The following is a 17776-nucleotide window of genomic DNA, read 5'->3' as shown; positions in this document are numbered from 1 at the left end:
GTGGGCAGGGACAGTGGCTGTGGAGAAGCCTGGATGGGAGCTCTCACCTGGGTCCTACCCCTCAGTTTTCAGTGAACCTCTTCCGGACGCTGCCACCTTCATCGAACCCCACCGGGGCCGAGTTTGACCCGGAAGAGGATGAGCCCACCCTGGAAGCTGCCTGGCCGCATCTGCAGGTATCAGGGTGAGGGGGCAGGCTGGCCCTGGCTGCAGGGAATGGGGCGCTCGGAGGCTTGCAGCCAGGGTGGGGGGATCTCCCAGTCCTTGGGGAACGCCCCCTAAGCGGATGCTCATTGCCCCCGACAGCTCGTGTATGAGTTCTTCTTACGTTTCCTTGAGTCTCCTGATTTCCAGCCAAACATAGCCAAGAAGTATATCGACCAGAAGTTTGTCCTTGCTGTGAGTCCTTGAAGTTCCCATCCTGCCCTCCTTCCAGTCCATGAACTCTAGCCCCATGGCCCCTCGCTGCAGGCCCCGCTGTTTCTGCATCTGCTGAATATATGGGCTTTCAACTGGGTCTGGTACAAAGGGACTGGTGGTGGTGGGAGGGATAAACAAACCTCTCTGCTCTCAAGAAGCTTCTGGTGTAATTGAAGGAAATAAGCAACAGTTACCTGTTCCCCGGCAGTGGGGCACGTGAACATGCATACCCAGACATCACCCTGGGGAGAGCTGTGTGAGAACAGCACTCTGCTTTCCAGAGACTTGTCCCCACACGCCCCATCCAGAGAATCTCTGGGTGTCCCCTGGCTAGGACCCTGTGTCACCCCAGCCCTGGCCCTCCCTGGCTCCTGCCTCACTCACCAGCTTTCCCCTCGCCGGCTCCCAGCTCTTGGACCTGTTTGACAGTGAGGATCCTCGAGAGCGGGACTTCCTCAAGACCATCTTGCATCGCATCTATGGCAAGTTTTTGGGGCTCCGGGCTTATATCCGTAGGCAGATCAACCACATCTTCTACAGGTGAGGCCAGGAGCCAGGCTTAGGAGCAAAGCAAGCCCTGCTAAGTTGGGGTGGGAGCAGGGGCGTAGGGGTACTCTGCACAGTGCTGCAGGGATATCAGGGATTGTCAGGAGAGCCTTTCTTTTTCCCCGCAGATTCATCTATGAGACAGAACATCACAATGGGATTGCCGAGCTCCTAGAGATCCTTGGCAGGTGAGAGATGGGGTGGGGGCATGCGTGCCTGGAGAAGGCTGGAGGCATTGGAGCACTGAACTTGGACGTGGCCCTTTGGTCCTAACAAACCTCCTGTAACTCCTAGCATCATCAACGGCTTTGCCTTGCCCCTTAAGGAAGAGCACAAGATGTTCCTCATCCGTGTCCTGCTTCCCCTTCACAAGGTCAAGTCCCTGAGTGTCTACCACCCTCAGGTGAGCTGTCTTCCTCCTGACGATCCCTGACTCTGGCAGCAGAGAAAAGAGAGGGAGGGGAAGGTATTCCAGCAGGGATGGGGGTGGCGGAAGGAGTGGGTGGGATAATTCCTCTTTACACCTCTTCCTCCATTCTGGGCTCTTGCTTCTGTCCTGACCCCTCTGAGACCTGGGCCCCGCACCTCACCTCCGTTCTCCCTCACCCTTTTGCAGCTGGCTTACTGTGTGGTGCAGTTCCTGGAGAAGGAGAGCAGCCTCACAGAGCCGGTAATTCCCCTCTCCAGCCCCAGGACACCTCTCCTTGTCAGTTAGACTCGCCAGTCTGCCTGTCGAGGAATGCCATAAGCAGGGGCTCAGGAGGGGTGTGGCCCAACAGGTGACATGCTTTCCTCTCTGAAGGAGGAGTACAACCTATATATACCTAGGAAACAGATCCAGGTCAGAGAAACGTGAGCAGTTGGGGGGGGGGGGGCGGCGCCCAAGCTGTGCCCTCCAGGGTGGGGAGAGAGTGCAGGAAGACTTCCGGCAGAAGCAGGCAGGTGTTAAGGGAGAATTTTATCCCCACGTCCTCCTCTTCTCACAGGTGATTGTAGGACTTCTCAAGTTCTGGCCCAAGACCCACAGCCCCAAGGAAGTCATGTTCCTGAATGAGCTAGAGGAGATTCTGGATGTCATTGAACCTTCAGAGTTCAGCAAAGTGATGGAACCACTCTTCCGCCAGCTTGCCAAGTGTGTCTCCAGCCCCCATTTCCAGGTGAGACTCAGACCAGCACATCCCCATCCCCTGTCTTCCAGAAGCCAAGGGAGGGTTTTCAGCAGAGCAAACCGGATCCCTGCTGAGTCCCACCTGTCCCCACCAGGTGGCAGAGCGTGCCCTCTATTACTGGAACAATGAGTACATCATGAGCCTGATAAGTGACAATGCTGCCCGAGTCCTCCCCATCATGTTCCCCGCCCTCTACAGGAACTCCAAGAGCCACTGGAACAAGTACGGGGTTGGGGCAGGGCTGGGCCGTGGGGCTCTGGTTTTGGAGCCTGTGTGGGTGGGGAAAAACTGAAGAGCCAGTGGCCTCATCTGGTCACCGAGCAGGGGGGCTTGTGCCCACTGCATGCTGATAGGCCCTTGAGGACCTGCCCAGGGAGAAAACAGCTATGTGAGAGAGGGCTGCCATACAGCAGAGCAGGGCTTGTGTCCTCTCTTCTTACGGTCAGATAGTCTGCGGCTTTGGAGACCTAATTCCGTGTTCTGGAGAGGCTGATGTGATCTTTGTAGCATGTGCTGCACCCCAGTGTCGTAGAGGCTTTCCTGCTGAAGGCAGCTGCCCTGCGCTGCAGACACCGTCCATCCTGCTGCTGGCGGGCCGGTAGCAGAGGCCGGAGAGCACAGTGGTGGGAAGAAGGTAGGGCTGGAGCATGGGGTGAGGCGAAGGATGGACAGGCAGACTAACAGCTATGAAGACCCTGAAAGGCCGGTGTGCAGTCACATGATCTGGCTAGAGAGAGCAGCTTACACTGCAGAGGTCTGTGAAAACTCTTAGCAGACACCCCTCCTAGGAAAGAGCAAACTGGGGTCCTGGCACTGCCCTCGGTGTCGGTGAGGCCTCCTACAGCCGACCCTTCTTCCCGGCGGCAGGACAATCCATGGACTGATCTACAACGCCCTGAAGCTGTTTATGGAGATGAATCAGAAGCTATTTGATGACTGCACACAACAGTACAAGGCAGAGAAACAGAAGTGAGTGTCTCTCTACCTGGGGGCTTCCATCTTCATCCCCGGGCCCCTTTGCTTCTCTCTCAAGCCCACCCCCCATCCCGTCCTTGCTCTCTCAGGGGCCGGTTCCGAATGAAGGAAAGAGAAGAGATGTGGCAAAAGATCGAGGAGCTGGCCCGACTTAATCCCCAGGTGAGGTTTTGCTGCCACCGCCCTCAACCAGGGGCCCAATGTGGCCGAGGGAGGGTTTGTTTGAGCAGGAACACGAAGCAGACAGGCCCCCCAGCTTCTGAAGCGGCTCTCACCGCCTGCCCGTGCCTCTCCTTTCCTCATCAGTACCCCATGTTTCGAGCTCCTCCGCCACTCCCTCCTGTATACTCGATGGAGACGGAGACCCCCACGGCAGAGGACATCCAGCTTCTGAAGAGGACGGTGGAGACAGAGGCCGTGCAGGTGGGAAGGCACCGAGCGACGGGGAGCAGAAATAAAAGCTCTGGAAGGGAGAGGAGACAGGAGCCCGGGAACAAGGGGAGGAAACCATAGAATCTGTTGGGGATTGGTCAGCATCCCTCACCTTCCCTTTACCCACACACAGATGCTAAAGGACATCAAGAAGGAGAAGGTGCTGCTTCGGCGGAAGTCAGAGCTGCCCCAGGACGTGTACACCATCAAGGCGCTGGAGGCACACAAGCGGGCGGAGGAATTCCTAACTGCCAGCCAGGAGGCTCTCTGACCCCCTCACCGTCCTACCACAGGGCCACGGCCCACTCAGCCCTGGGACGCTGCCCTAGCCCTCCACCCTCTGCTCCCCACTGGCTGACTTGGGGCAAGGCGGTGCCTCTCTAGCTACTCTAGGGAGGGGATGTGGCACTCGAAGCGGGGACCCTCACGCAGTGGTCCCTCTTCTCCCCCAAATGTGTTCATGCCTCCCTGTGGCTAGTACAGACAGGCTGAGCACTGAGATCCTCAGTGCTCAGACAACTTGGGGATGCCTGTCTCCCTCCTGCTCCCAACCCCACAGCTACCTGAGGCTGCTCTGAGAAATACACACAGGAATACATATGCTCCTCTCCCCTTCCCTTCCCCCTCATTTGAACTCCAGGTGTCTCTCCTCCTCTCCCTCCCCTGCAGAAGCATATAGGGAGCAGGAGGAGGTTACTCTCACCAAAGTTATGTCAAGCCCCATTGGCCCCTGGAGTAGCTGGAGGGGAGCCAACCCCCAACAGGCACAAATAGGCCCCCAGCCCCAGTAGTGTGCAGGCTGATGGGGTTGAATTACTTTCTTTTACCCCCTGCCTGACCAAGACAACATGGGAGGTCAAAAGGAGAAAAGCATAGGCTATGGACCATAGGTGATGAATATAGGGCCCAGATGGACCAAGAGAAGGGGGTGAACAAACACCCTACCCTGTGCCCCCTCTATGGTGAGCAGCAGCCCTGGGATTACAGACATGGAAGGGACCACCCTGGGGTTGACTGCTTTCCTGTGCTGTTGGTTCCCAAAGCTAGGAGGAAGCAGGGAGCAGTGCCCCAAGCATGGCTCCCCAAACACCTATTTATTTCCTTGTTTATGCTGATGATGGGCAGGCCCCCACTTGTCCCTTTCGGACACCTTGGAGGGGCAAGGGGCTGAGGAGGGCCAGACCCAGGTCCCAGGGGCCCAGGCAGTGCAGCTTTTGGCTGTGTACATAGGGTGCTTTATTCTCCACAGAGTGATACATGCTAAGATGGGTTGGGCTTGGGCCGATGTCCCCATATGTACAGAACTGAATAAAGTGGGTCTCTGAGAAGAAGTCTGATTTGCCTTGATGTGGAAAGGGAGATGGGAAAGATGGAGATGGACGTTACAACCACGGATATGTTCAGTCCTGTGCTGGTTCTGGCCTGGAATGCAGGGAGATAAGGCAGCTCTCAGGCTAGTTACTTCCAGGCTGGGGTCCCCTGCCGGGCTTGAAGGGCCTTCTGTACCACATCTTCCCACTGGGCATCTGATATCTCCCGAGCCCAGGCAGGAACCCCTGGCGCAGGCAGGCTTACTCCAGCCATCGTCCTTTTCACCAGCTCCACATGTTCTGAAATCACAGAGAACAGGGGATAGAAACTGCGGGACCAGCTTTGCTCCCCACTCCTTGAATTAACCCATAACCCTTGGGCTAGGAGGGTGACCAAATCCATCTTGTTATTTCCAGGCAAGCCTGCCCATCACCCAAGTCTAGCACAATAGCATTTCACCTGGATTCTTAAGTGTGTAAAATCTTAGAATACAAACTGTTGTTTTAGGAACAGGGTGTTCCTCCGTGACTCCCCTTTACTGGGTCTGACCAGTCCCTTTCCTCCATCATTATTCCAGAATGAAAAAATGCTCTCTTTACCCGGGTCCATGGGAATAGAGCTGTGATTGCTCAATCCTGTAGCTCCCTCCTCCTCTTCATCCTCGCTCTCTAATGGTGGGTCTGGCAAATGAAGCCCCAGGGCCTGCAGAGCCAGAGAAGACAGTTCAGGGCCAGCCCTTCAGGGATCCCAGCTTCACCTGGCCAGAACAGTGCCTCCTCCACCATACCTGGATCCGATCCTGAATATCAGCAACTACATCTTCTCCGTCCCCCACCGGCGCTAGCTCCACCTCCTCTTGTTCAGGATCTTGGTTCAGGGGCTGATAGGAGTAGCCAGCTGGGCCTGCCCCCGTTTCCTCCTGCTCTTCCTCAGGCTCCTCGCTGCTCCAATCCCCAGTGCCTTCCGTAGGGCCCTGGTGCGGCCCTAGTTCCTCAGTCTGATTGGGGAAGATACGCTCGGGGCCCATGGTGTCTCCCCCTAGAACTACTGCTGCCATCCGGGCAGGGGCTGCAAGGACAGGGAGGCAGGAGGACAGGGATCGGATAAAATTAGGTCCACCTTCAGCCCCTCATCCAGTTCCTTGTGGTCTCCTGGGTCCGCAAAACATTCAAACGCTCCCAAGTTTCCTGCACCCCACCCTCTCCTGGGCCCTCCACCTTTTAAATCGACTCATATCTTGAACCGAGGCCCACCCGACTTGCTCTGCCAATTCTTAAATAACAGCCCGAACGGAGTCCACGCCACCTCCCAAAAGACTCTACGTCCAGAACCCCGCCCTCTCCTACCCCCCGACTTGGGAACGCCGGGTCGCCAAACAAGCTCCCCTAGACAGGGAGCACCCACCCCCTTCTCCCCTCTCCAACGGGTTCCCTTCTGTACCGCCTGACAAACGTCCTTTAGGCCCCAGGGGCTCCCCTCAAATGGCCCCAGCTGCGGCGTCCGCCACCCGCCCCCACCGATTCTCGGCGCCGGTGTTTCCGCGCGCCTCACCCGCTCGGAGCCCGCGGCTGAACCCACACCTTCACTTCCGGCGGGGCAGGACGTACTCGGGCGCCTGGTCCTCCCGCCCCGCCCCGCCCCGCCCCGTGCTCATGATTGACGCGAACGAGGACGAGCAGTACGCCCCTTGTCCCGCCTCCGCCATCTCCTGCCCAGACAACAAAGGACTACATTACCCAGTGACCCGCACGGGTTTTGACACAGACATATATGCACATGCGCACAATCTCCTTCGGCTCCTGCCCACTCCTCGGCCCCTCACGACTCTCCGGAAACCCGTGGACTACAAGTCCCGGTAGGCTTCGGGCACTTAGCTCTGACTGCACGTGCGCACACGGCTGCCCGCCGGAAGGACCGAGCCTGGCTGTGTTTATCTCGTTGGGGACCGAGGTGTCGGTTGGCGCGCAACGGGTTCTAGACTGCAGGCAGCGCGAGGACCCGCGGCCCCGCCCCGGCCCGGCCTGGCAGGTAGCCCGGGATGGGTTAAGGGACAAGGAAAATTGGAGAGGCTGGGGTCGCCCATACCTGGATCTGGAGTTGTGGGGGAGGGGCCTGAGAATGATGAGGTGGGGGTGGGGAGGGAACTAGGGGGATGATGGGAAAGGAAAGTGTTAATGGGGAAAGAAGGGCTGGGTTAGGATGGTGAGGAAACGGGTGGAGGAGACCTGGTGGTTGGCGGAGGCACTGAAGGGAATTGGAAGGAAGACTGGGCTATGAGGAGAAGGGGAAGCTGAGGAGAATGGAAGAAAAGGGGAGGAGGGTCTAGTATTGTGGGGGAGGGGAGGTTGGGATGACTGGAAGAAGACAGGGATAGCGTCATGTAGAGTGAGGACTATCCCTGGCCGAAAGGGGTCAGTGAATATTAGCTTTTTCTCCCTTAGTGGAAGAGGGAAAATGGAGGGCTGTTGGGGTGGAGCTTGGTGCGGTGGGAGAAGGAAAAAGGAGAAAACTGCAAAGCTCTCAGGAGATCAAGAAGGGCCAGAAATGGGGAGTGAACATTGCAAGAGACCAGGGAGGGGGGTATGTACATGAAGGGAATGGAAGAAGCTTGAGAATGCAGCAATGATGAAGGATCCAGGAGACCCAGAGATAAGCGGGGACCCTGAGATGGTGGGGGCTTTTCTCCATGAGTTTGAGTTGTCCTTGTGAAGAAGCTACGATTCTGTCCACCTTTGGATGGAATTGCTTCTCTCTTCCCCTGTGAATTCTTTACTTTACCTTGATATAGTTGAAGGGGGGAGTAGAAGCTATGAGGGAAAATGAAAGACTCGAATTCCTAAACCCTTCAACCTCCTATCTCCCCGCAAGCCCAGATCCAAGATCTGTTGGATTGAGGACAGGAATAATGAAGTGAGAGTGGTTTCCTGCTGGGGCTATTTCAGGTTTGGCAGGCTGGCTATTTAAAGCATGGGATGGGGGGTTGAGGGAGGTTGAAGGGGGAGGGGGGTGGCAAGCCAGCTGAAGGCCATGTCTCTTTCTTTCGAGGGGCCTCCCTTGCTTTTTCTGTGTCTCAGGTTCTGTCAGACTCTTCCCTCTGCCAGGGCTTCTTGAACAGGGAGCAGATGATCCACTGAAACCCAGCAGGTGCCTGCCAGCGAAGGCAATACCAGTTGGAGGAGCATTTGTCTGACAGAGCCTTCAAGTGTACCCATTATCTCTAGGTTGGCAGGTCATGCCTGGGTCTATTTATTGTCCTGCCCTAGGGCGTTTTTTGTTTGTTTCCTTTCTCTCTCTCTCTTTTTTTTTTAAGATTTACGAGAGAGAGAGTGTGAGCATGAGTGGAGGGGCAGAGGGAGAGGGAGAAACAGACTCCCTGCTGAGTGGAGAGCCCACTCTATCCCAGGACCCCGAGATCATGACCTGAGCCAAAGGCAGATGCTTAACTGACTGAGCCACCCAGGCGCCCCTCCTTTCTCTTTTCTACTGCACCCCTACCCCATCCCCATTTCAGGGATCCAAGTGGGAAAAGAGCTGCTAAAATAGCTTGTTTATCCTTACAATAGCAGGGTTGGGGAAGTAGTAGGAGGGGAAAACCCCCCCTCCTCACTCCCACCCCCTCAGTCCCCAGCAGACACATACCTTTCTGGCTTGAGTTCCTAGTCTTGGCAGGATACCAGGCACAGCTGTCAAAGGAACTCCGAGTGCCTGTGAGGGGCCCTGGATGACCCTGATGACAACAGCTCAGCTTGACAGGAGCTCCCTGTGAGGGGCTAACCATCCATGGATGTCCCTGCCCTGAATCAATCCCACCCTGTCCTGGATAGGGGGACTGTTTCACTCTAAAGGCCTAAAAGCTTTTCTGCTTTGAAGCACCAATGCCAGCTTTCAATGGACCGATTGGGGTTGGCTGGGCTATTAATAGTCCTGAGTATTTTGAGATCCCTTTCCCCACCTTAAAGAGCAGAGATTCTTAGAGAGGTGGCAGTAAGCGGAGCAGAGCCAGAGAGACAAGAGAATGCACTGCCTTGGGAAGGAGGATGGGGGATGGGGGGAGCGGGGGAGCACTTGGAGCTTGTGCCAGGCCAGGGACGCGATGGGGCCTCCATGAGTAAATGAGGATGACCATGCCGAGCCCTTGATCAGCAGATTCAGAGCTGTCAGTCAGGTCGGAGCGGCCCCACCCTTTGCTGTTGGAGAACACGGGGCCAGGGCAAACTCCCTGACCTCTGCTTCTCCCCTGGGCCACGGCCAGCCACCCGAACTTCGGAGGGGTGGTGTGGGAGGGCCACCAGGGTGACACTTGGAGTCAAGGGCTGGTCCTGGGCAGAGTCACGGTGAGCCAGACAAAGGCCTTGCCTGAGGAGCCCGTGGCCCTAACTTGTGTGCAGGTAGCAGAGGCAGCAGGCCGTGCCGGGGGGGCATGTGGCTGTGACCAGTGACCCAGGGGATGTTACGGTGGACAGTGCACCTGGAGGGCGGGCCCCGCAGGGTGAACCATGCTGCAGTGGCTGTTGGGCACCGGGTGTACTCCTTCGGGGGTTACTGCTCTGGTGAAGACTATGAAACACTGCGTCAGATTGATGTGCACATCTTCAATGCAGGTGAGCTAATGCTGGGGCCGTCCCTGGGTACCCACGTCAGGGAGGGCAACGGGTAGCTGAATGAGGTTTGGCGGTGGTCCCCGTGGCCAGAGGGGATGGGGGAATGAATATCTGATTTGGGAAACGGTGAGCAGCCTGGAGGGAGCTTTCCAGGGCTGAGCAGATCTGTGCCCACAGTGTCCTTGCGTTGGACGAAGCTGCCCCCAGTGAGGCCCTCCATCCGTGGGCAGGCTCCTGTGGTACCCTACATGCGGTATGGACACTCGACCGTCCTCATCGACGACACGGTCTTCCTTTGGGGCGGGCGGAATGACACCGAAGGGGCCTGCAATGTGCTTTATGCCTTTGATGTCAGTGAGTATGGGTCGCAGAGAAGCTGTATTCTGCCAAATGATGCCTCGGGGACGGGGGCGGGGAAAGGTGTGGGCTGAGGCGGCTGGGAATAGGACACCCCAGAGTCTAGGAGGGGGCGTCAGAGGTTGCTTACCTGGCCCATCTGCTTCTGTCTTTCAGATGCTCATAAGTGGTCCACACCCCGAGTGTCAGGAACAGTTCCTGGAGCCCGGGACGGACATTCAGCTTGTGTCCTGGGCAAGACCATGTACATTTTCGGGGGCTATGAGCAGCTGGTATGTCTGGGAGGAAAGTAGAGGTTTAGGGTGGGAATGAGAAAGAGAAAGGGAAATTGAGGGTGGTGCAATAGGAGGCTTTGACTTGTTCGCAGGTTTTGAGGGGACAGGTGGAGGGTCAGAGAGTGACCACTGATCCCATGTTTTATTCCTTTCTTCACTTCCTTTCTCTTCCCACTCAGGCGGACTGCTTTTCCAATGACATTCACAAGCTGGATACCAGCACCATGACATGGACCCTTATCTGTACAAAGGTCTGCCCTTTCTTCTTTCTCCCAGATCCTTACCCTCAGTTGAAGAAATCATAGGAAGCTGAGTGAGAGCAGATCCCCTCCTCGCCGCCATGTTGACCCCCTCCCTCTCATCTCTCTGCTCCTGCCCAGGGCAACCCTGCACGCTGGAGGGACTTCCACTCGGCTACAATGCTGGGCAGTCACATGTATGTCTTTGGGGGCCGTGCCGACCGCTTTGGGCCATTCCATTCCAACAACGAGATTTACTGCAACCGCATCCGTGTCTTTGACACCAGGACTGAGGCCTGGCTGGACTGTCCACCCACTCCGGTGCTACCCGAGGGCCGCCGGAGCCACTCAGCCTGTGAGTGTCTGTTTGTCCCTGTGGGGCCCCCCTTTCTGCCCGTTGTCCTCACGCTCCACGTTCCTCTCTCCTTCCAGTTGGCTACAATGGGGAGTTGTACATCTTCGGTGGCTATAATGCAAGGCTGAACCGGCACTTCCATGACCTCTGGAAGTTTAACCCTGGTACAGAGCACTGCCTTTAGGGGGAAAACAAGGAGCAATTGTTGGAGGAGGGGAAAAAAAATCCTAAGAGGGTGGGGGTGGAGAGGATATCTGGACTGGGCAGGTATTAAACCTCCATATACACTTCTCTTCAGTGTCCTTTACCTGGAAGAAGATTGAACCGAAGGGGAAGGGGCCATGTCCCCGCCGGCGCCAGTGCTGCTGTATTGTTGGTGACAAGATTGTTCTCTTTGGGGGTACCAGGTTAGGAGGAAAGCAGGGAGGCCTCAAGGAAGGGCCCAAGTCTGTAACTGCATGGGAGGCATTTGAGCAAGAGGGTCTCATGGGTAGTCTTTCCTCTTTCCTTCATCTCTTTTTTGATCCCTACAGTCCATCTCCTGAGGAAGGTCTGGGAGATGAATTTGACCTCATAGATCATTCTGACTTACACATTTTGGACTTTAGTAAGTACATGTATTCCCAGAGTGCTACTGCCACAGGGTCCCTGGCTTTGGGTGATGACATTCAGGACTGGACCCTTTCCTTGCCTCTGACCATTTCCCTCTCCGTGACTTTTCCTTTAAAGGCCCTAGTCTGAAGACTCTTTGTAAACTGGCCGTGATTCAGTATAACCTGGACCAGTCCTGTTTGCCCCATGACATCAGGTACAGTGAGTGGTTGGAGAGCAGGGCTTGGCTGAGGGTGAGTGGGCAGCACAGGCATGATCTGATGAGCTTGGTCTCAGTATAGAGGGGACAGGGGTTTTTGTTACGCTGGACACGTAGTGTACTTGTGGAGCGTGAAAGGGAAGGAGATTCAATTCCGCCCCAATTATAAGTGGTAAATTATATGGGGAAAAAAAAATCTGGTGTTTCAAACCAAGCTCAGAAGCATCACTTCTTGAGTCCCGAGCCTATTCGGTTGTTTTTAGCATGCTGAGAAAGTTTGATTAAATTTTCAAAGTTAGCTGCGAAGTACCAACAAGTTTAGGAATCTTTGGATCACATTAGTTCCAGAATTAAGGGAGGTCCTTCCTAGCTACTTCCTTTGAATTCCATTCTTAGGTCCAAATCAAGCACCAAAAGTTATTTGGTGTACAGTTGTGTTTTCCTGGGTCATTCTGGACACTTCCCTCTCCTTGTATCAGTTCACTTTAACTCTTACTTGCTGAGAGGGTGTGTGTTCAGCATCTGGTGACACAGTGTACAAGGCATAAGGAGGTACTTGGTAAATCTTTGTAGAATGATAGAATTGTCAAAAAGAGGGGAAAAAGGGGATTTAATTTTTATGTGGTGGGAGGGGCAGGGAAGGCTTTTGGAAGCCTAGGAGAGCTGAGTCAGGCCCTTTAAAGGGATAGGAGTGGAGAGCAAAAACGGGCATTCCTGGTTGGATCTGAGCAGAGGATGAAAGGTAGGGTGGGAAGTTTACTGAGCTGTGTACACAGATGATTTCTTCCAGGTGTTGGGCACAAGCACACATAAACAGAGACAGGAAGTCCACATGAGGTTGCAGGTGGAGGAGTGGGTGATGCTGGATTTGGTGGTGGGTGGGGCCTGATTGTTAAACTCATTAGTAAGGTCCCAAGGAAGGAGGTGGCTGTGGGTGGTTGAGCTTTCAGATGTTGAAGGGACTGGTGTGTTCATAGCTTTGAGCAATTCTGGCCTTGGGGGTGGAGGCTCCCCCCCATCTGTCCTTTCTGCCTGTCATTGTTGGCTTTCCAGGTGGGAGCTGAATGCCATGACCACCAACAGCAATATCAGTCGCCCCATCGTCTCCTCCCATGGGTAGGAGAAAGTTGCTGCCGCCTCCCTTTCCTGAGCCTGCTATTCTCTTCACTGCCCCTTCCCATCCCTCACCTGCCTGCCCCTTTGGACCCTGGACTCGGTATACCTCTGCGTGGAGTTGTTGGACTAGAGGTGTTTCCTGTGCTGTGAACTCAGTGGGGAGCTGTAGGGGGGAGGGCGAGATCCCTCCCTCCCTTGGGCCGAGGGCCCCTTCCCCTTGGTGCTCTGTCCCATACACCTCCTTCCAACTGCTCCTGGGCCTCTGCTCTGCCCCAGGCCAGCCAGGCTCTGCTGGGAAGCGAAGGAAATGGGGAGAAGGGAGAAGCAAGCAGTGTCTGAGCCTCAGGAGCTTCCCCCCGACCCTTGTTTCCACCCCCTCCCCCCGCTTGAGCCATGAGCATCGATTGAGAGCTGAGAGGAGTTGCAGCTGTTGCCATGAAACCTCCTTCTCCCTGACCCGGGGAGGCGAGGACCAGCAGATAATCCCTCCCTTCCCTGAGCTGTTGCTGTTGCTGTTCCCTGGCGCTCCCAGCCAGCTCAGATTTTATAAAAATGAATTAAAAATCTCCAACAAACGTGTGATCTGTTTTTGTGGAATACGATGGGGGTGGATGGCAGAAGCTTGCAGAGGGGCAAGGTGCTGAGGTTCTGGCCTCTCCGCCAGGAGCAAAAGGAAACCAAAACCCACCAAGGCCCGGCCCTAGTTTCTCTTGAGCGCGGAGTCCAGCGCCATGCGACAAAAAGGTGGCGACCTTACCTCGAGTGGGCGCCCGCGGGCCCGGCCCTTTCAACGACCGAGTTGCGCAGACGCGGCCTCCGGGTGAGGCCGGAAGAGGCGGGGCGAGAACCGCCAGGGCGGAAGTAGTGCCTTTCGGTGCCGCGGCGTTTCACAAGCCGATGCCGAGAGAGAGTTTCCGCGCCGCGGCGGCCGCCGGGTCTGCCCGCGGGGCCCGGGGCGGCGGGGAGGACGCAGGGGGCCTGCGGCAGGGTGAGGGCCTGGTACCGGGCAGAGGGGCACGGGGAGAAGGGCAGGTGGCGGCGCAGTCACCGTTAGAGGTCTGAAGTGGCCACCGTGGGGAGCGCCTCCGACGCGTTGGACAGTGAGGGGGCGCTTCCTGGGTTAGGAGATCTTGGGCGGTTTCTGAAAAGGAGGATGAGGGTTTTCCGCAGGGAGAAAACGCATGTGTAAAAGTACAGTCAATCAGGAGAGGCATGGGTTGCTGGGGAAGGGTTAGTAGGTCAGGTTTCGCCAATTTCAGAAACATTTGTTGAACATCTACTGTGTGCAGGCTGTTTTAAATGCCGTTTTAGCTGCTGAAGTTACAGCGGTGAATAAAGCAATCAAAAACTGTTCCTGGGGCGCCTGGCTTGCTCAGTGGCCAGAGCATGATCTCGGAGTTGTCAGTTCAAGCTCCGCATTGGGTGTAGCGATTACTTAAAATCTTAAAAGAAATCCTGTTCACATACCTTTCAGAAAGGGTGAGCAAAAAAAAAAAAAAAGTAAACATTAAAAGGCAACAGAGCATGGGATTGTGTGTCTTTAAGGGTGAATTCTATGACGTGTGAATTATATCTCAGTTTTTCAAAAAGTTTATAAGGGCTATGGAGAGAAAGCAAGGGAGGGGTTGTAATTTTAAGTAGTCAGAGAAGGCCTCACAGAGAAGGTGACATTTGAGCAACAGTTTGAAGGAGCTGAGGGAGCAAGCACTAAATATATCTGGAGAAAGCTTCCAAGCAGAGGCTATATCAAATACAAAGGAACTGAAGCAGGAACATAGACCTTTTTGCTCAGGAACTGCTAGGAGACCAGTTGACTGGAGAGGAGTGGGAAGGACATGAGATTAGAGATCACATGGGGTCTTTCAAAGCATTATAAGGCCTGTAGCTTTTACTCTGATCAAGAGGAAGCCATTGAGGAGTTTTGAGTTCTGGAGCAATGTGATCTGAAGCATATATATGTGGGAAAGAGATGGGAGTGATGAGATCAGCTTTGCATTTTATTTTTTTTAATGATTTTATTTCTTTATTTGACAGAGAGAGACACAGTGAGAGAGGGAACACAAGCAGGGGGGGTGGGAGAGGGAGAAGCAGGCTTCCCACCGAACGGGGAGCCCGATGTGGGGCTCGATCCCAGGATCCTGGGATCATGACCTGAGCCGAAGGGAGACACTCAATGACTGAGCCACCCAGGCGCCCCTCAGCTTTGCATTTTAGATGCCTCTGTCAAACCTGAATTGGGAAGCCTAGCTTCGGGAGGAGACAGAGGTTGGGAGACCAGTTAGCAGGCTAGAGCACTGGGTAAGGTGAGAGGTGCTGAGAGTATGAAGCAGAGCACTGACAGTGGTCACTGAGCAAGGGAGACATGCCCTGTGGGGAAGCCTGTGGAGGCATGATTCAAAAGAGAAGATGACTGTGGCTTGGCCCACCTCCAGCCTTACAGTCCTTAGCCAGGTGAGGCCTCAGGTGGCTGGAGTGGTTGGGAAGTTAGGTGTCAGTGTAGCACCATTATGACCTGTGCTGCCTGGGGCCTGTAGTGATTGGTCTGATGGGGATATTGGAAAGGGTCAGTTACCTAAGGAATGAGGGTGGGATGAGGTCTCTGCAGCACTGGGAGATGCTTTGCTGAGTTGTGTCCCCACCCTTCCTTCCACAGACACATCTAACATGTCATTTGAAGAGCTGTTGGAATTGCAGAGCCAAGTGGGGACTAAGACATACAAACAGATGGCAGCTGGAAACAGTTCTAAGAAGCAAGGTTCTAGACCACGTGTCCAAAATGCATGTGTTGCAGATAAGCACAGGTGAGGAGCAGGGCCTGCTCCAGGAACTGGAGAATACCTGGGACCTTGGGTAGGTGTCTGAATTCTTAGGTGGGAGGCCTTTGATCATGTTTGGAGACCCTGGGGCGCCTCTTGGCTTGGTAGAGCATGTGACTCTTGATCTCAGGGTTGTGAATTCGAGCCCCACATTGGGTATAGAGATTACTTAAAAATAAAATCTAGGGGGGTGTCTGGGTGGCTCAGTTGGTTAAGCGTCTGCCTTCGGCTCAGGTCATGATCCCAGTTCCCTGGGATCGAGTCCCACATTGGGCTCTCTGCTCGGCGGGGAGCCTGCTTCCTCTCCCCCGCTTGGGCTCTCTCTCTCACTCTCTCAAATACATAAATAAAAGCTTAACAAAAAAATAAAATCTAGGGCGCCTGGGTGGTTCAGTCAGTTAAATGCCCAACTCTTGATTTTGGCCCGGGTCATGATCTCTGGGACGTAAGATCGAGCCCTGCATCGGGCTCTCACACTGGGCGTAGAGCCTGCTTGAGATCTTCTCCCTCTCCCTGTAGCTCTCCCCTGCTCATGCACATTCTCTCTCTGTCTCTCTCTCTCTCTCAAAAAGTAAAGAAATTAACTCTTAAAATAAAAAAGACTGGAGACCCTAGACATGTTCTTTAATTTCTCCGTAGGCCTCTGGAAATGTCAGCCAAGGTCCGGGTGCCATTTTTGCGTCAAGTTGTCCCCATCAGTAAGAAGGTGAGGAAGAGGTGGGAAGAAGTGTCTCAGGGGAGACTGAACAGTTCTTTCATACTCTCTCATTCTCTCCAAAGGTAGCCCGGGACCCCCGCTTTGACGATCTGTCAGGGGAATATAATCCTGAGGTGTTTGACAAAACGTATGAATTCCTGAATGACATCCGAGCCAAAGAGAAAGAGGTTTGGAACATGAGACTGGCTCATGGGGATTCCGAGGGGTGGGAAACTAGGGTAACAGGTTAGTCAGGCAGAGGGGAACAGGGTGCATAGTGGTGGGCAGATTTATTTCTCCTTAACTGATTTAACTCTCCCTAATTTGCTTCCTATTTTCATATCCTGGTTCATTAGTTGACTAGCTGTGTGACCATTGGCAGGTTCCTTAACTTTGCAGTTTTCTAATTATAAAAAGAGGTAATAGGGTGCCTGGGTGGCTCAGTCGTTAAGCATCTGCCTTCGGCTCAGGTCATGATCCCAGAGTCCTGGGATCGAGTCCCACATCGGGCTCCCTCCTCGGGGGGAAGCCTGCTTCTCCCTCTCCCACTCCCCCTGCTTGTGTTCCTGCTCTCGCTGTGTCTGTCTCTGTCAAATAAATAAATAAAATCTTAAAAAAAAAAAAAGAGGTAATAGTAATGCATATCTCAGAGCATTATTTGCATTAACATGTGTGAACCTCTTAGAATAATGCTTGGCACAGAATTGCGGTTAACATGTACCGACTCCTAACCATCGTGTTCATTTTGCACTGTGGAGCTGGTGAAAAAGCAGTTGAAGAAGCACCGTTCGGGGCAGGAGCATGAGAAACTGCAGCAGCTGCTTCAGAGGATGGTGAGTGGGTCAGAACTGCAGGTGGGTGGTGAGAACAGTTCAAGGCAGTCAGGAGGTGATTCTCAGTCCCTCCTGCCCACCCATCTCACCCACCTCCTCTTGGCTTCTCAGGAGCAGCAAGAAATGGCACAGCAGGAACGCAGGCGGCAACAGGAGCTGCGCCTGGCCCTGAAGCAGGAGCAGAGGGCTCGGGCCCAGCAGGGCCATCGGCCATACTTCCTGAAGAAATGTGAGTGGGGCACAGCTGTCTCAGGCTGCTTACAGGGACGGGCTTGGGTGGCCATGGAGGCAGCATGCTGTGTCGGGGGTCCATGAGCTCCCTGAGGGAGGCAAGAAGGCTGGATGCCATGGGAAGTTGGAAGAAAGTAGAAATGGTAGGGAGGAGTTATTTGTAACTATTCTCCTATCCCTAAGTATAGATTACGAGCAAGGAGTGTTGCTTTTATCTCTCTCCTGCCTCCCCTCCATATGCTGCGCCGGGCACATAAAAGGAGCTCACAGTTGGTGTAATAGAGAAAGCAGCGGATCATAGAAAAAGTCCACGTGCTGCACTTGCCAGTGAACTCCAAGTCATGTATCCCAGCGTAGTGGTTGAGAGGTACAGACCTGGGGAAAGGGAAGAGTGCCTCCTCCTTTGCTCACCAGCCTTCTTTCTCCCTGTCCTCTAGCTGAGCAGCGCCAGTTGGTCCTAGCTGAGAAGTTCAAGGAGCTAAAACGCAGCAAGAAGCTAGAGAGCTTTTTGAGTCGAAAGAGGCGCCGAAATGCAGGCAAGGACCGGAGACATCTCCCCTTGAGCAAAGAGTAAGGAACTGTCCTGAGCTCT

At 54.6% G+C, this 17776-nt stretch overlaps 3 protein-coding genes across 9 annotated transcripts in view; 2 read left to right on the top strand and 1 right to left on the bottom strand.

Moving 5' to 3' along the window:
• Positions 1–6392, top strand: part of PPP2R5D (protein phosphatase 2 regulatory subunit B'delta) — a 24289-nt gene extending 17897 nt beyond the window's left edge. The window contains exons 5-16 of the mRNA XM_032409793.1: positions 66–176; positions 307–399; positions 830–960; positions 1095–1154; positions 1261–1369; positions 1583–1636; positions 1953–2123; positions 2230–2357; positions 3003–3104; positions 3200–3272; positions 3417–3533; positions 3676–6392. Coding sequence (XP_032265684.1) covers positions 66–176; positions 307–399; positions 830–960; positions 1095–1154; positions 1261–1369; positions 1583–1636; positions 1953–2123; positions 2230–2357; positions 3003–3104; positions 3200–3272; positions 3417–3533; positions 3676–3813 — 1287 coding nt within the window. The 3' untranslated portion in view covers positions 3814–6392. The remainder of the gene's footprint in view (positions 1–65; positions 177–306; positions 400–829; positions 961–1094; positions 1155–1260; positions 1370–1582; positions 1637–1952; positions 2124–2229; positions 2358–3002; positions 3105–3199; positions 3273–3416; positions 3534–3675) is intronic.
• On the bottom strand, positions 4537–9965 carry MEA1 (male-enhanced antigen 1). Of its 5 annotated transcripts, none has more exons than XM_032409802.1 (4): positions 9942–9965; positions 5641–5921; positions 5453–5555; positions 4537–5152 (listed from the first exon to the last, which is right to left on the bottom strand). In XM_032409802.1, the coding sequence occupies exons 2-4, from the start codon at positions 5908–5910 to the stop codon at positions 5001–5003; spliced, it is 525 nt and encodes a 174-aa protein (XP_032265693.1). In that variant the 5' UTR covers positions 5911–5921; positions 9942–9965; the 3' UTR covers positions 4537–5000. The 5 variants fall into 5 exon arrangements, with proteins under 5 accessions (XP_032265693.1, XP_032265688.1, XP_032265690.1 ...); XM_032409797.1 differs by lacking the exon at positions 9942–9965 and adding an exon at positions 8493–8866; XM_032409799.1 differs by lacking the exon at positions 9942–9965 and adding an exon at positions 6405–6491.
• KLHDC3 (kelch domain containing 3) lies at positions 6684–17776 on the top strand. Of its 3 annotated transcripts, XM_032409796.1 has the most exons (15): positions 6684–6881; positions 9242–9454; positions 9632–9808; positions 9968–10083; positions 10266–10337; positions 10467–10680; positions 10758–10844; positions 10979–11087; positions 11214–11287; positions 15261–15408; positions 16063–16129; positions 16204–16308; positions 16879–16953; positions 17065–17182; positions 17622–17776. In XM_032409796.1, exons 2-15 carry the CDS (start codon positions 9301–9303, stop codon positions 17756–17758), a joined length of 1653 nt encoding a protein of 550 aa, XP_032265687.1. In that variant the 5' UTR covers positions 6684–6881; positions 9242–9300; the 3' UTR covers positions 17759–17776. The 3 variants fall into 3 exon arrangements, with proteins under 3 accessions (XP_032265687.1, XP_032265685.1, XP_032265686.1); XM_032409794.1 differs by lacking the exons at positions 15261–15408; positions 16063–16129; positions 16204–16308; ... (1 more) ...; positions 17065–17182; positions 17622–17776 and adding exons at positions 11410–11488; positions 12545–13203 and having other exon boundaries at positions 6698–6881; XM_032409795.1 differs by lacking the exons at positions 6684–6881; positions 15261–15408; positions 16063–16129; ... (2 more) ...; positions 17065–17182; positions 17622–17776 and adding exons at positions 7181–7264; positions 11410–11488; positions 12545–13203.

Source organism: Phoca vitulina, unplaced genomic scaffold (assembly GCF_004348235.1).
Source record: "Phoca vitulina isolate PV1807 unplaced genomic scaffold, GSC_HSeal_1.0 scaffold11, whole genome shotgun sequence".
In the NCBI taxonomy this organism is placed as follows: domain Eukaryota; kingdom Metazoa; phylum Chordata; class Mammalia; order Carnivora; family Phocidae; genus Phoca; species Phoca vitulina.
Note: the sequence above shows the minus strand (reverse complement) of the source record. Positions and strands in the feature narration are given on the sequence as shown.